Source organism: Carassius carassius, chromosome 4 (assembly GCF_963082965.1).
Source record: "Carassius carassius chromosome 4, fCarCar2.1, whole genome shotgun sequence".
Taxonomy (NCBI): domain Eukaryota; kingdom Metazoa; phylum Chordata; class Actinopteri; order Cypriniformes; family Cyprinidae; genus Carassius; species Carassius carassius.
The window spans coordinates 29,405,444-29,421,780 of NC_081758.1; the positions used below are offsets into that span (position 1 = coordinate 29,405,444).

At 36.1% G+C, this 16,337-nt stretch overlaps 2 protein-coding genes across 2 annotated transcripts; both read left to right on the plus strand.

Moving 5' to 3' along the window:
• Positions 1-1,023: 1,023 nt before the first annotated feature.
• On the plus strand, positions 1,024-9,055 carry LOC132130913 (negative elongation factor B-like). Its single transcript, XM_059542790.1, has 13 exons — positions 1,024-1,319; positions 3,509-3,669; positions 3,750-3,849; positions 4,039-4,269; positions 5,446-5,631; positions 5,934-6,046; positions 6,147-6,249; positions 6,749-6,844; positions 6,939-7,081; positions 7,168-7,274; positions 7,367-7,508; positions 7,658-7,766; positions 8,616-9,055. The coding sequence occupies exons 1-13, from the start codon at positions 1,218-1,220 to the stop codon at positions 8,763-8,765; spliced, it is 1,743 nt and encodes a 580-aa protein (XP_059398773.1). The 5' UTR covers positions 1,024-1,217; the 3' UTR covers positions 8,766-9,055.
• Positions 9,056-13,922: 4,867 nt separating this feature from the next.
• LOC132130920 (lysophosphatidic acid receptor 6-like) lies at positions 13,923-16,327 on the plus strand. Its single transcript, XM_059542800.1, has 2 exons — positions 13,923-14,039; positions 14,645-16,327. The coding sequence occupies exon 2, from the start codon at positions 14,660-14,662 to the stop codon at positions 15,644-15,646; it is 987 nt and encodes a 328-aa protein (XP_059398783.1). The 5' UTR covers positions 13,923-14,039; positions 14,645-14,659; the 3' UTR covers positions 15,647-16,327.
• The last annotated feature ends 10 nt before the right edge of the window (positions 16,328-16,337 follow it).

Genomic DNA, 16,337 nt, shown 5'->3' on the forward strand with positions numbered 1-16,337 from the left:
CCCTCCATTTTTAAATCATTCCTACATTCCTGAAAAACACTATTATAACTTACATGGAAGATTATATAGGAGGGGGAAATCCCCAAAACACTGGTGGTAAAACAGGCAAATCTCTCACAACAGCCAAGACATTTCATTATTCATGAAGTTTTTTGCCCATTCACTTATTTTATCTTTTAGAATAATGTGTGACTCACTGGCCAAATGATACAGAGTGGCACAATGTTTTATGTGTAAAAAAAAAAAAAATCAGTGATTATGTTCCATTTATATGCATTGTGCGTTTCCAAATACATATTGTTTCCATGGCTCCTGATCAATAATAAAATAAAACATTTTTTTTTGTTCTGATGCCATCTAGTGTCAGATTGATGTCTGTTTGCATGCCTGAGAACTTTTTTGTTTCTGTACTTCACATCCAGACCTTTTTAGGGCACAAAAAATAGTTACCTTTTTTTTTTTTTTTTTTTACCCTTACAAGTTTGCTTTTGGTACTGTTATTTAAATATATTTTTTTCAACACTGCACTACATACTATCAGCTGTGTGGACCATTTAAAAATTCTAATTAAATTAACAAAAGCTGAACACCAGCACACATACAGCTTAAACACCCAATCAAAAAAACAAAAAGAAATCAGTATAAAGTCAGCAGAAATCCACACTTTGACAGTCAGTCATTTCATATAAATTTGAAAAACATATTTTGCAATTCGGACCTGCATGCCCGAGCAGCTCTGACTGGTTGGTTTACTTTAGTGCTAACATGTCAAAGTCAGTAGATTTTTTTCTGACATCCCGGCTACAATCCGACTACAGTCAATCAGCAAATGTCACTGTAGTTTTTGTTTACTGTAGATTACAATACAATTGCAAATATGTACCTCAATTGCAGCTCTGTTTTCATTCAAATCACAGATGTTCAACGTTTTGGATAGTTTAGCATCTTTCAATACTGGTGTTCAATGATGAGTGCCTTTTATTAGACAAATGTAGTCAAATAAAATAATAATTATTAGGCCCAGCTAGGAACATTCCTGAGGCGGAACTCATTACGATGTATCAGAAACAAGAGTCTGTTGACGAGGTTGCACAGCTAGGAAGTGTGTGAATACAGAAAACGAACAATGCAAATCTAGTCAACATCTGTTGGATGTCTGCTGTCAGTGCATTTGATTTCGTTTTGATAGTGCACTTAAATAGAGACAGCGTCTCAAAATGTTTGCAGGTTTACCGGAGCTGGGAATATCCAATGGAGAAGATCTTAAAGAAACTCTGACTAACTGTACGGAACCCCTGAAAGCCATCGACCAGTTTCAGGTTAGAGCTTAATACACTTGCATATGTGCCTTTTTCACTAAAGTAAAACAGTCACAGTCTACAAATGTTCGCTCGCATGCAGCAGTCTTCTTCATTGATTATAATGGGAGGGATCTCGTTTCTTGCCTCGCTTGCAGTGTGACTTGTCATTTGACTTTGTCATCAAACGTTACTAACTAAATTTCTTGACACTTAAGTACACTTTAAAAATTGTTTGTAACATGTAACATTGCACATGTAAAGCACTTTAATAAACTGTAGTATGTTAGTTGGTCACATATTCAAAGTTAATATATTTTAAATGTGCTGCAACTTCATCATTTCAAATATATTTAAATAAATGAAAAGTGAATAGTTTCCACAGAAATGAAAGTATTTTTGAGTTTACAGTCGTGGCCAAAAGTTTTGAGAATTACATAAATATTGGAAATTGGAAAAGTTGCTGCTTAAGTTTTTATAATAGCAATTTGCATATACTGAATTTTATGAAGTGTGATCAGATGAATTGCATAGTCCTTCTTTGCCATGAAAATGAACTTAATCCCAAAAAAACCTTTCAACTGCATTTCATTGCTGTCATTAAAGGACCTGCTGAGATCATTTCAGTAATCGTCTTGTTAACTCAGGTGAGAATGTTGACGAGCACAAGGCTGGAGATCATTATGTCAGGCTGATTGGGTTAGAATGGCAGACTTGACATGTTAAAAGGAGGGTGATGCTTGAAATCATTGTTCTTCCATTGTTAACCATGGTGACCTGCAAAGAAACGCGTGCAGCCATCATTGCGTTGCATAAAAATGGCTTCACAGGCAAGGATATTGTGGCTACTAAGATTGCACCTAAATCAACAATTTATAGGATCATCAAGAACTTCAAGGAAAGAGGTTCAATTCTTGTAAAGAAGGCTTCAGGGCGTCCAAGAAAGTTCAGCAAGCGCCAGGATCATCTCCTAAAGAGGATTCAGCTGCGGGATCGGAGTGCCACCAGTGCAGAGCTTGCTCAGGAATGGCAGCAGGCAGGTGTGAGCGCATCTGCACGCACAGTGAGGCCAAGACTTTTGGAAGATGGCCTGGTGTCAAGAAGGGCAGCAAAGAAGCCACTTCTCTCCAAAAAAAAAAAAACATCAGGGACAGCAGATTGATCTTCTGCAGAAAGTATAGTGAATGGACTGCTGAGGACTGGGGCAAAGTCATATTCTCAGATGTTTGGGGCATCTGAAAAAGGCTTGTCCGGAGAAGAAAAGGTAAGCGCAACCATCAGTCCTGTGTCATGCCAACAGTAAAGCATCCTGACACCATTCATGTGTGGGGTTGCTTCTCATCCAAGGGAGTGGGCTCACTCACAATTCTGCCCAAAAACACAGCCATGAATAAAGAATGGTACCAAAACACCCTCCAACAGCAACTTCTTCCAACAATAGTTTGGTGAAGAACAATGCATTTTCCAGCATGATGGAGCACCGTGCCATAAGGCAAAAGTGATAACTAAGTGGCTCGGGGACCAGAATGTTGAAAGCCTTTGAAACGTATGAAGTGCTTGTAATTATATTTCAGTACATCACAGAAACAACTGAAACAAAGATCTAAAAGCAGTTTAGCAGCAAACTTTTTGAAAACTAATATTTATGTAATTTTCAAAACTTTTGGCCACGACTGTACATAAATGCTTGTTTGTACATTTGACAGTCAAACTTCACAGACAGTAATTAGGTAACAGACCTAGATTACCCCTTCCATTGCATTAAGTGTCTGACTCTGAAAACATACTTCCATGTATATTCTTTTAAAGTATATTATTTCCATAATAGTACTGAGTTGTAACATTTAATGAATAGTTACAAGTAAAATTGAAACCGGTACTAGTTACTATTTGGTTTCTTAGTAATAAAAAATAAGTATTAGTAACAATTTCTATCTATCTATCTATCTATCTATCTATCTATCTATCTATCTATCTATCTATCTATCTATCTATCTATCTATCTATCTATCTATCTATCTATCTATCTATCTATCTATCTATCTATCTATCTATCTATCTATCTATCTATCTATCTATCTATCTATCTATCTATCTATCTATATATATATTTATATATCTAAAAGATGCTAGTTTGTTTTGAGTGTAATAAAAATCATGTTGTATTTTATCTTGGTGTGTTTTTATTATAACTGTTTTGTCTTTCACAGATGGAAAATGGCATATTGTTGCCAACCCTACAGTCCGCATTGCCTTTCCTGGACCTTCACGGGACCCCACGGCTGGAGTTTCATCAGTCAGTCTTTGATGAACTTCGAGAAAAGCTGATGGAGCGTGTTGCCACCATTGCAGAAGGCAAGGATGAGGACAGGTGAATGGAAAGTTTGATTTCAAACTTTTATTATAAAGCAGATCATAAATCATACTAATACATCCCTTAAATTCACACAGATACATAAAGCTGGAAGAGCTTCTTGAGAAAAGCTTCCCATTGGTGAAGATGCCATCCATCCAGCCAATCATCATGCAAGTGCTGAAACATCTGCCAAAGGTTTGAATGTGTTCTCTGCCATGACCTGTTACTCTGGTGGTCAGGTGTCAGATATATTTCAAACCTTATTTTGCAGATCATTTCACCCTTATGTGTGCAGTCTTTGTTACTTTTTGTGATGTTTATAGTTATAGTTATTATAATGTAGTGCGTTTAGTATAACTGACAATCTGGTGGACTCTAATGCAGGTACCTGAGAAGAAGCTGAAGCAGGTGATGGCTGATAAAGAGCTGTACAAAGTCTGCGCAGTGGAGGTGAAGCGGCAGATTTGGCAAGACAATCAGGCTCTTTTTGGGGACGAGGTGTCTCCTCTGCTGAAACAGTATATTGTGGAGAAGGAAGTGGCTCTTTTCAGCAGTGACCTCTCCATCCTTCACAACTTTTTCAGTCCTTCACCCAAAACACGGCGACAGGGTGAAGTAAGTGCCAGGTGTTTTTTTTTATTTTTTTATGTTATTTCAATTAGGGCTGCACGATAGCGATATGAAATCTAATCTAATTTTTTCTTACTAACAAAAATGGGGTGAGCATACTTACATTCTCATTTTAAAAGATTTAAACGCTCGATCTCTCTCGCGCACGTGCTCTCTCTCGTGTGCTCTCTCTCTCTCTCGATCTCTCTCTCTCTCGATCTCTCTCTCTCTCGATCTCTCTCTCTCTCGCGCTCTCTCTCTCTCTCGTGTGCTCTCTCTCTCTCGATCTCTCACTCTCTCGCGCTCTCTCTCTCTTTCGCGCTCTCTCTCTCTCTCTCTCTCTCTCTCTCTCTCTCGAACGCGCGCTCTCTCTCTCTCTGTTAAACTGACAGGACTTAAAAACACTAAACTTTCACTCTATGATGGTTAAGCTGTGCAATTATCTGCGAATCACATTCGTCAAGGGCCGGGGAGCAGCTGGGCCGTAGAGTTAATGAATAATGGATCAACTACGACAGCCTACATCGCACATCCTGCGATGTGATTATCGTGGATTCGTAAATCGCGATATCGATGCTTAAACAACACAACGTGCAGCTCTAATTTCAATTAGTAAAGTCAGTTTATTAATACATTGAGGTGTTTATTCATAACTGTAAGCTGCCTAATTAAATACAGCTTAATGGGCCAATATAATTCAGACTGTTTAGATCAGTAATCTTATCATTCAATTTTAAGAACTGTCACTATTAATGTAATATTTATTTTTATGAAATTCTAAACCATTAATAAATCATTCCAAAAGATCTTCACATTTTTAACACTACTACGCATACCTAAAAAATAAAAATTAAGACATTTTAAGATTGATAATGATTGTGAACAGTCTAAATCATCAGTTATCATAAGCTTGTAATCATATGTTCCTCTAGTTTTAACATTCTAATGTCAGTTTTTATGTAATGGAAATGTAATTTTGTGTCACTGGTGTTGTAAGGTTGCTTTAATTTTATTCTTATTTATTAATTCTTTCTCTTTTTAAATGTATCTATTTTTTCATTAAATCCTGGAATAAATTTAATCTGCATTTTTTCTTTTCTTTTGTCAAACTTGGATTTTGGTGATTTTGTTGCAGTGGAACAACAAACAACTCTGTCCTCACTGTGATTTTTTTCCCATCAGGTGGTGTTGAAGCTGACTCAGATGATTGGAAAGAATGTGAAGCTCTATGATATGGTGCTACAGTTCCTGCGGACGCTATTCCTGCGCACACGAAACGTACACTACTGCACCCTGCGAGCCGAGCTGCTCATGTCCCTTCATGACCTCGACGTCAGTGAAATCTGTTCAGTCGACCCCTGTCACAAGGTGTGGAACCAGTAATGGCCAACACACCTTTTCAAGTGCAACTTCATTAAGCACCATTTAAAGGGGCCTTCCATTTATCGTGTTTGAACAAAATGACCTAACTACCTGTTACAAAAAGGTACAGGGACTAAACACTTTCTGGAAGTCAGACCTTGAAGCAATTTTAAGATTGTTTAGAAATTAAAACAATTAAAAGCTGTTTGAAACTTCTGCTGTGTGTGATCATGTGCCATAAGCGTGACCACTTTCAAAGCGATTCAAAAAGATACAAAACATTTATCTTTGCTCTCATCCTTTTGCAGTTTTCTTGGTGTTTGGATGCCTGCATCAGGGAAAAGTTTGTGGATGCCAAACGGGCTCGAGAGTTACAAGGCTTCCTGGATGGGGTGAAGAAAGGGCAGGAGCAAGTGCTAGGGTACAAGATTCACATATCCATACAGACACGATGCAACATAGCATACAATAAACCCATAAAACTTAAAAAATGTGACACTCTCTGCCTCTGTTTTTCACAGTGATCTGTCTATGATCCTATGTGACCCATTTGCCTGTAACACACTAGTGTTGAGTACCGTGAGGAACATTCAAGAGCTACTGAGCCAGGAAGCCCTGCCCAGAGTAAGAACTCCAGCTCACAGTTGGTTTTAGATTATAGTAAACATCTTTATGTTGTTCATGAAAAAGTAGATTTTGATAACTGAAATAAAGCTGAAATAAACGCATAAATATTAGATGAAAAACTTCAACTTGGTTCAAATTGGAAATGTTTTCTTGGCAACTAACTAAAATAAGTTGAAGTACTAAAATTACTAAAACTCAAATAATTATATATTTTAAGTCTTAATTATTATTATTTTTTTTATCTTATTTATTTATTCTTATCTTTTATAACCCATTACAATCAATTAATTATTTATTTATTTTCCCTGGGGTTTGTTTTTGAGTTCGACTTTTAGAGCAAATTGTATAAATTCAATAAAGATGTTTTACAAAACTGAAATAAATTAAATCTAAATAGAAAAAAAAAAGAAAAAACATATGACTAAATATCAATACACGCTGTGATACTATAACACCGCTATCCTATTCATGCTCTGAAATCACTGTTCATGTACAGGACAGCCCTGACCTTCTCCTCCTGCTGCGGATGCTTTCTCTTGGCCAGGGTGCCTGGGATATGATTGACAGCCAGGTTTTTAAAGAGCCCCGAATGGTAAGATGAACTCTTAGCATTCTTCAATACGCCACTATCTAACATTTGAAATAGGTTTGAACAATTACTCAAGGCTGGTCTTGTTCACCTTCAGGATTTGGAGGTGGTAACACGTTTTCTGCCTGCCGTGATGTCAATAGTGGTGGATGACTACACGTTCAATGTGGAGCAGAAACTACCGAGTGAGGAGAAAACCTCTCTGACGTACCCCACCACCCTGCCTGAAACCTTCTCTAGGTATCTGCATTAGGTATGCTCCTCAGCCCAATATATTCAGCAAGCACTCACTTTTCTAAAATGGATGGTGTTTTTGTCTTGTCAAGGTATATACAGGAAAACAGGGTGGCGTGTGAGATCGGTCTTTATTATGTGCTTCATATTGCTAAGCAGAGGAATAAAAATGCTTTACAGCGGCTTCTGCCTTCACTGGGTGAGACTCCTGTCAGATGCTTTGGATTAATGGATCCACGAGTTAAAGCTTCTTAGATACTGATCCCTTTGTGTGTGTGTGTGTCTGTGCAGTTGATACCTATAATGACATGGCATTCGGAGACATCTTTCTTCATCTTCTCACTGGCCATCTGACTCTTCTCTCTGATGAATTTGGAACAGAGGAATTTTGTGCTGCTGTCTTTGATAACTTCCTCCTCATGTCTTTCTCTAGGTCTGTATTATCTTTTTTTAATTGCATCAAATAGTGCAAATTCTTCAGTGCTTAAAAGAGAAAAATATTAATCACTAGAATAAAAATCAAGGTTCATTGAGTGGCTCAGTTCACCACAGTTCTATGTTTTTTGCTCTCATTTTTTGCAGTAAGGAGAATGTTCACAGACACTGTCTTCGCTTATTGAATCATCTCCATCAGAAGGTACTGGCGTCCTACATGGAGACATTAATGAAGACACTTGAACCACCAAAACAGGTATTTTAAAGAAAACAGACTGAATGTGCATTTGCTAAAACAGTGCCCAAATAGCTGTAGCTACTAATTCTAATGTAACAATGTCTGTCCACTTTTTCAGTGGCCTTAGTTCTGGGAAATATTTTTACCATAGGGAATACAAAAAAATACTATATAGACAGAATTTTATAAGCCATGGACCAAAACAACCAGATATGAGCAGACTAAAATTACAACATTACAACATTACAAACTTTGATTATACATAGAAAAAAAATATATGTATTTTAACTTTATTGCAAGGTATGCATATCATTCATACAAATATATTTTGATTTAATTATATTTTTATAAAAATATTTTAATCGTTTTGAGAGCATAGGACAACTGACATGAAATGGAGTGGTTGGCTTTTTGGGCTATTTGTTTGTCACGATTCTCTGATTGGTAGAGATTTCTTAGCAGAATCATGGGTAATGTTGTTTTTCACCAGGAATTCTGCAGCTGAACACACATATCTAAAAAAATAAGTTGAAATATTGGAGTTTGATAGTTTTTTTCAGCAAAAGCATATACCATTAATTAACCATCATTCAGTATCACAGTAGTGACTGTTTAAGTCATTTCACTTTGATTAAAGATGATCAAAAACAAAAAATTGTATTCCTTTGAAACAACATGCAGCGATGATTCATTCATAAAACAATAAGAAATGGAGTCAGTTTTTTCTTTTTAATGTTGACCTTGAAAGGTCACTATATGGAACCTCATTCACTTCTGTTCAAAGATGATAAAAGTATTCTCTGTTCCTCTCTGTACTGTTTCTTGACATTTTATGAAGTAACCACACTTGAATTGTTGTTATTACAGAGCAGTGAGTCAGTGAAGGAACTTTATACCCTGTTGAAGGAGAAGCTCGAAGCTTCTAAGAAAAGCCCCCCAGAACCAGAAGTAGCCCCTTCCCTGGATCTCAGCCTTCACCCTGTCGCTGTACCCTCCACCCCTACAACCCCTCTTTGAGGGAGACTGGGCACCACAGCCAATAGAGAGCGGAAACAGCAATCATGTTCACATTGGCATAGACAACAAGTCTGATGTCATAAAGACTGACCTGAACGTGTGTAAATTGGAACAGTGCTGGTTATGAACTGTTTTTTTTCTTCTTCTTTTCCTTTTTTAAAGGTCATTTTAAAAGCCTTTTTTTTGCAATTTTGTTTTGGCTCTTTTTCCATTGATATGCTTTTTTTTAAAGAAAATGTAGACATTTTTCATTGCTGAATGGGTTCAAATATAGTGTCTTATGTACAGCATTTTATGTTGTTTCAACACATTATGTTAAATGTGTTTTGCTTTGGATTGTGTCAGCAACAAGCTCTAGTGTAAATAAAATAATGCCTTGGAAAGTTTACAGTCTTCTATTTTGGAATGTTTAGATGCATTCAACTTAACCGATTCGATTTTTGGCCAATACTGTGTCCAAGCTAGACATGGCTACAAGACACAACACACTCCATCACAAAAAACTGCCATTCAGAAGATTGGCGGCCTCTCTTTCTGCAAGCAAACTGCTGTCTGGTGCCTGCAACTAAATGGATAAGTACAAAATATTATTATTATTAAAGTACAAAGTATTATTATCATTAATAATAATGATGATGATAAAAACATTTAACAATATGCAAAATACATACTCAACAACTGATATATATATATATATATATATAATAATTATATATAATTTTTTTTTTACATATGAAATATGTAATATTAAAAAGTGATTTTCTGGCCTGGAAGTGTCATGAATATTTGTACAGTTTTTAATAATTATAGAAAAAGTCATGAAAAAATGTCTACATTTGAGTTATGCTTAGCGCTTACAAACTGTTTTTGTAAAAAATATTTTAAACCTGGCTTCATCCAATGTTTAGATTGTGTTCTAAACATATTCATTTTCTCTCTCTCTCTCTCTCTCTCTCTCTCTCTCTCTCTCTCTCTCTCTCTCTCTCTCTCTCTCTCTCTCTCTCTCTATTGGCCTGTGTTGTACATGCAATTCCTAGGACATCCTTGGTGCTGCTGTCTCCACCTAGTTTCTTGTAATGGCCTGTTGTTGTGATGTTTCATATGTAGTAGCTACAAGTAATGTGACAGACGAACTACAGTATCTAATCTCTACAGTCTCTCTTCATACTGGCATTCTTTTATGTCATTGTCAGTTGCTAGCAATTGCGTAGCTTAACATGATAGCAATCAGTTGGATTTTGCCAGTCATCACCTGGTGGAAATTGTTATGGTGTATGGGGAAATAAAATAACTGCAACAATATTTCAAATCTTCCCCACACTGCTAAAAGTGTTTATCTCATAAAAGCACTGGTTAAAATAAATAGCAATTGCAAAAATATATAAAAGAGAAACATGCTCACTTTTGAAACCGAGAACACATCAAGCACCCCCAGAGATGATGAACTATTCCTCTTTTTACTTCAGTTAAAAAAAGCCTATTTTACTGTCTATGCAGCGATTGTTGTGACATATCTGTTCTCCTCCCACGCAATCACTCTTCATTAGAAGAGTATTTTAGGACACCTAGTTTAACAGAAGCTCTTAATTATTTTGTCACCGTGTTTCCTTGCCTTACATTCTTTAACTTCAAATTTATAAGAGTTTTAAAATAAAATAACATCACAGATTTTCAGTATGGCCTCAGACATTTAAACGTATGAAAATTTAAAAGCATTTTAATCTTGTAAATAGTTCCTGTGTTACCATCTTGTTTGCAAGTCTCGAATGTCCTGGTAATTCAGTCTACTCGTCCCTGTTCTGTCAGTTCGGACAACATCATACTTGCCTCGCAGCACCAAGGCTGCCTCATTTCATTATTCGTCGAATGTTACAGCTGCCCAAGGCCTCCTCCATGGACTCTTTCTGCAGAATGTTTTCATATGCTGACAATATTTTCTCTTCTGACACATGACCTCAATGTCAACATTTTCCCCACTACTCTGTTCAAAAATGTGGCCTAAACTGATGGATTTCATTGGGAGCCTCAGGTTGTTTCTTTCAAACAGGGCTGTGTTTGACAGACTTCGGGGCAGTTATTTCCAGATTGTTAGCAGCCTTTGAGTCAGTCTTCTGGACTGCTGATGGAGTGATGTCACACAGTTTGAGGGGCCACATTAGATGATGATACAGAGTGAATCGGTAACACCAGACCTTGAGTTTGAGTATGTGCTTGTCAGGCACGTCTTCTGTAAAAAGCCTTTCTTAACTTCTCACTGGTTGATCTATGAGGCATGGGAGTTCCTCGCAATCAATTGAGAGTGAGATGTCATCCTTCCTGACTCCTTTCCAGATCAAGCGACTAGGTGACTTGGCTGGTTTTATCTTCATCCTGGCTCAGGCAGTTAATTGCCACAGTTGGCAACTAACTGTTTACTATGTAATTAGTTATGCATGGCATTAGTGCACTTTTTTTGTGTGCATTCAAGCCATCCCCGGACTTTTATGACTTTTCACTTGATTTGTGGGTGACCTGTAGCAAGCGTCACATCCTTGGCAGTTATAAAGAAACACTTGATTAAAAAAAGAACTTACCATCTAAAACAGACAAAGTGTGTATTTGATAATCTTTAAATAGTTATGAAACTGTTACATAAAAAACTAAATATCACTGTTGAGTTGATGAGCTATGTAGAAAGCATATAGGCCTAATGCATTTACTTGCCATCCTTATTTTCACTTCCACATTCTCAAATGATCTAACTATGGGCCTACATTATGTTTTTCACTTTTACTGTAGCCGAATACAAAATGGTGCAACTCTTTAGCATGCTCTTAAAAGTTACGCTTTTGCAGTTCAAGTTTGTGTGCACCTCCCTTGCAAGCTTTATGTCACCTACATTAAAGATAGCATCAAACATCTTGGTCCCTTAGAGCTATAAAATATGATTTAAATGTTCACAGGAAGTCTTCAGTGGCCATACATAATGCCTTACAGAAGTCTTCAGAATTATTGTTTCCTGCTATCTTTTAGGCTTCTCTTGGATGGACTCAAAGGTAAAAAAAAAAGCTAAAAAAAATTTGTTTGGCACCAGTTTTCTGTTGTGGAACCATTCATAAATGTTAATATTCAAAGCATCTGTTTACCTCAGATGACCTTTAAATCCGGTATATTAAATATCATGAAGATCCGTATCTTCTAGGTTCTTTCTGTACCTGTATCTGAAGGTGTTTTCACACTTGAGTCCTCTTTATAAAACACATTTATAGTTCTATTTGATGCAAAAGGCCATGAATTCAGAAGGAATGATTGCACTCAGTGATGAACAATGAATATGTCTGAAACAAAATTAGTAAAAATAACTGCAATAAGGATTGTAAAATAAAATGATAAAATACCAGCAACTACATGCCCCTGGGGGATTTTACCCAAGAGTCATCTTAGGGTAGAACTATTATTTTCATAAAAACAATAAAATTATTTGTTGCTATATAAACCTAAATAAATTAGTGTGCACAGACTTAACATAAAAGTTTAACCCATTAATTTATAAAAAAAAAAGTTATATATGTCCAACATAAAATAAATGAACAGATCGCTAGATAACTGTTACAGTTATATTCCTGTCATGTCTGTTATGAGTTCTCATTAGTTTCTATGGTTACTCATTAACTACCCAGAAAGCACACCTATGTCTGTTAAATATTGCTTCAAAGCTGCTATAGTAACAACTTTCTACTTTGAGGAACTTCATAGAAATGTAGTGGAGTGAAAAGTATGATATCTGTCTTTCAAATGTAGTAAAGTTAAAGTCAAAAGTTTCTAGAAAAAATAATACTCAAGAAAAGTACAGATACTCAAAAAGTGTGTTAAAGTACAGTAATCAAGTAAATGTACTTCATTACTGTCCACCTATTCGGTTCTGTCCTTTGTTGGTTATTGTCTTGTGTAACGTGATGTTCAACTTCTGTGTTCTCAATAAAGTCTGTTTTGAAGTGTTACTCATTGTTTACATTTCTTATTCCACGACTATGTGTTATAATCAAACACTCTAAAAACAGAAGTCAGCCTCAACAACAACTATACTGCAATCATTTTGTTTTAGATTATGCTAATTACTGTGTGCATTATTTAATATTTATATGCTGCTGTCATTCCTTTTAGTGTTATATTATTTTAAATGAACACTGTTGCAATTTTTATTATATCTATATTTGTATACCGATTTTGTGGTACATGTTTAGTATAGTGCAGTATTTTTGTGGAACAGTGGAATTTTCGTTCATATGTGCAAACAAAAATAAAAAGATGTTCTAACTAATTTCAACCCTAACCCTAATGGCTAATTTTCAAAGTTGTCAAGAAAAAAAATTAATTTATTGATTTAATTAAACATTATAAGTTGCAAACATTATTTTAATTTGTTCTGCTTCTGACTCTCAGTATCATTCACCGCTATGCGGTCGTAGTTCAACCAAGACTATTACATTAATCGAAAGGACTTTGTCCAGAAGCTCTGTGTTGGAGAATGGCTTTTTGTATTGGTTTAAAGGAGCAGAGATTTTAGCCACAAGCACAGTGGACAATCACACTTTATGCCTCAGCATTCACCAAGGACAGCACTGACTTTTATTTAATTGTAAACGTCACTGTCCTCATTTCTGGATTACTTCTAGCATTCATTGTTTCTGTGATCTGCTACAGTCATCTAGTGGGTTCGATGTCCCTTCTTCACACTAGCCACAACAGTGGACATTTAGAGTACATTTGTGTGTGTGTGTGTGTTGGTAATTTGTGCTGATATTGCAAATAACTTTTTTTTTAATTGCAGTGGAATTTCATATATAGGCTTATATTTAATTAATTTAATACATTATTTATTTTATTACTTTTATGAAGTGACTGATTATGTTTGTTAATGATTGTGCTGAAGTGCAGCTGATAAGATTATTTATTGTTATAGAATTATTTTTACTTCATTGACATTCAATTTGTAAGCAACATCAGACCCATTGCATGGAAAAATGGTTATACCTTCTTTAAAGTGTCTTAAAATCCGTGAATCATGAGGCTGATGTTCTTAAAGCACCTCACTGACGAAGTTGTGATATTGGTAGATAAGGGTGGAGCTTACGTCAATGACTGCTGAATAATAAAAGGAAATCCTGTCTTAGTTCCTTTTTATCATGTACACTTATACTGAAATGTTCAGGTAAAACTGTGTTTTTCATTTAGTCACTTCGTCATACAATTTACATATTTCATTGCATTTTGAGGGGAGTGTTGCATGACCTGGTAAGTGTTCTATGTTATTATTCAGATGTGTGTGTGTGTGTGTGTGTGTGTGTGTGTGTGTGTGTGTGTGTGTGTGTGTGTGTGTATGAAGAGTTTAAGATGCAAAAGAATCTAAGTGCCATCTGAAATTTTCATCTAAAATTAGTAAATTATCAGGCTTCTATTTATGTTCATTGATTTCACTTAATGGCATAGAAAAGAACCTATACATTGCAAAATTACTGAACCTAAACATAGAATCCTCAGCCTGATTATGTGATTTCAGATGGCACTTAGAGGCAAAACTGCTAAATAGGACATCAGTTATTTCATTCAAATAGAGTTTAAAAACCTTTTAATTAAATTATTGTTTTTAGACATTTAGAGGGTTTGTCTGCAATACAGTGTCTTAGTTCCATCCTGAACCTCCTAAGATTCTCTCTCTCTCTCTCTCTCTCTCTCTCTCTCTCTCTCTTTTCTTTCCAAAAAACACTTTCTCTGTTCAAAACTTTTTGTCTCTGTTCAAAAACCTTCTTCTCCCTTCAGATTTTTTTTTAATGAGAGAGAGAAAAAATATTTTGGGAGGGGAAAAAAAAAAAAAAAAAAAAATTTCTTCTTCTGCACAGTGCCATTCTTCTAAGATGAACACCACAGTTCCACACAACACAATCCATGGGAATGCATGCGCTCCTGAGCCTCAGCACATGTCTCTGGTTGTGGTCCTCAGTCTGGTCTATCTGCTGGGCCTTCTGCTCAATGGATTCAGCCTGTGGGTCTTCACCTGCCGCATTCACAAATGGAACTCTGGAGCCGTTCTACAGTTTAATCTGGCTCTATCCGACGCCATCATCACTCCACTCACCCCACTGATGGCAGTGTATTTTGCCTTGGATAGCAACTGGATTTTTGGGAAATTCGCCTGCCAGCTGAAGATCGCTGTGCTCAGCATCCACTTCAATGGCAGTGTGATCTTCCTCACACTCATTAGCATTCATCGATATGTGTTTGTGGTTCACTTCAACCGCTCCTCGTTGATAAAAAGGAAGGTATTTGTGAAGAAGCTGTGTGTTGGGATTTGGTGTTTTCTGATAATAATTGGCATTTTCTATGGATGGCTGCTTCCTGTTACCAATGAAGAAACACATGAGCAGTGTCTTTCTATTCATCAAAAAACTCTGACAGATGCTTACTTCACTATTAACTTTGTGATTTTCTTCTTTTGGTGTATTTTACCCTTAAGTATATCAGTATTTTGCTACAGTCGCCTGGCAAGCTCAGTGTCCCGCATTAACATAAATTCTTTTAAAGGCCAAGCAGTCAAGACTAAGTCCCTGAGGATGATAGGGATATGTCTAGTCATATTTGGCCTCTGCTTTCTTCCTCTCAATGTTGTTCGGACTATAGGAGTAGTTGTGAAAAAGTATCATCCTACTAAATGCAGACTCATGTTGCAATTGGAAACAGCATATTATGCATGCTATATACTGGCAGGAATCAACTGCTGTCTGGATCCCCTCATTTACTTTTTTGGCTCAAGTAATTTTACCGAAGCATTCAGAAGATCTCTTAGAGTAATAGGAGGCAGACACAATGTCGAAAACAAAACTGAGCCAGAAACAACAATTTAAAGTGTAAACAGAAATGTTGTTTTCTACTGTCTCTTAGGGCATTAGGTAAGTCAGCATGAAATGAAAATTGTGATCAAATGTTCTGATCTCACGCAAGTGAACGTGCCAAGAGATAAGGGGAAGGGGAAGTTAAAGATTATATGGGCATATGAACTTAATGTCCAAAACACTCTTCATTTTGATTTCATGGTATCTTTAATGGTGCTTTGATAAGCAGTCTACTGCAAGATTACACTTAAAATCTTTTTGGCCTTAATATATTTATTTGTCCTGTATTATCCTATTTTACCAGGCTATTTTATCCTATTTTAAATGTAGTCTTGCAATGGTTTTGTGAATTTGACAGAAAATGTTACTGTGGCCTCCACTGTTTTTACAGTTTCTGCTAACATCAATGCTGTAGAATGCATTAAAAATGGTTAAAATAACCAACCCTTCAAAACATGCTAATGATAACTACATGCAGAAAGAAGCTTTGAAAGTCTTATTCAGCTGAACCTTTCAGACTGTATAAATAAAACTCATATTTTGAATTGTAGATAGTATTGACATTTCAAATAACCAGCAATGCTAATATGTGACTGCAACTAAATAAACAGAAAGACCTGTTTAGATTTGTAATTTGTTAATGTTTTGTAAAAAGTAGCCGTGTAAACATTTTTCAAAACATCAAGCATTAAAATTTCCCATG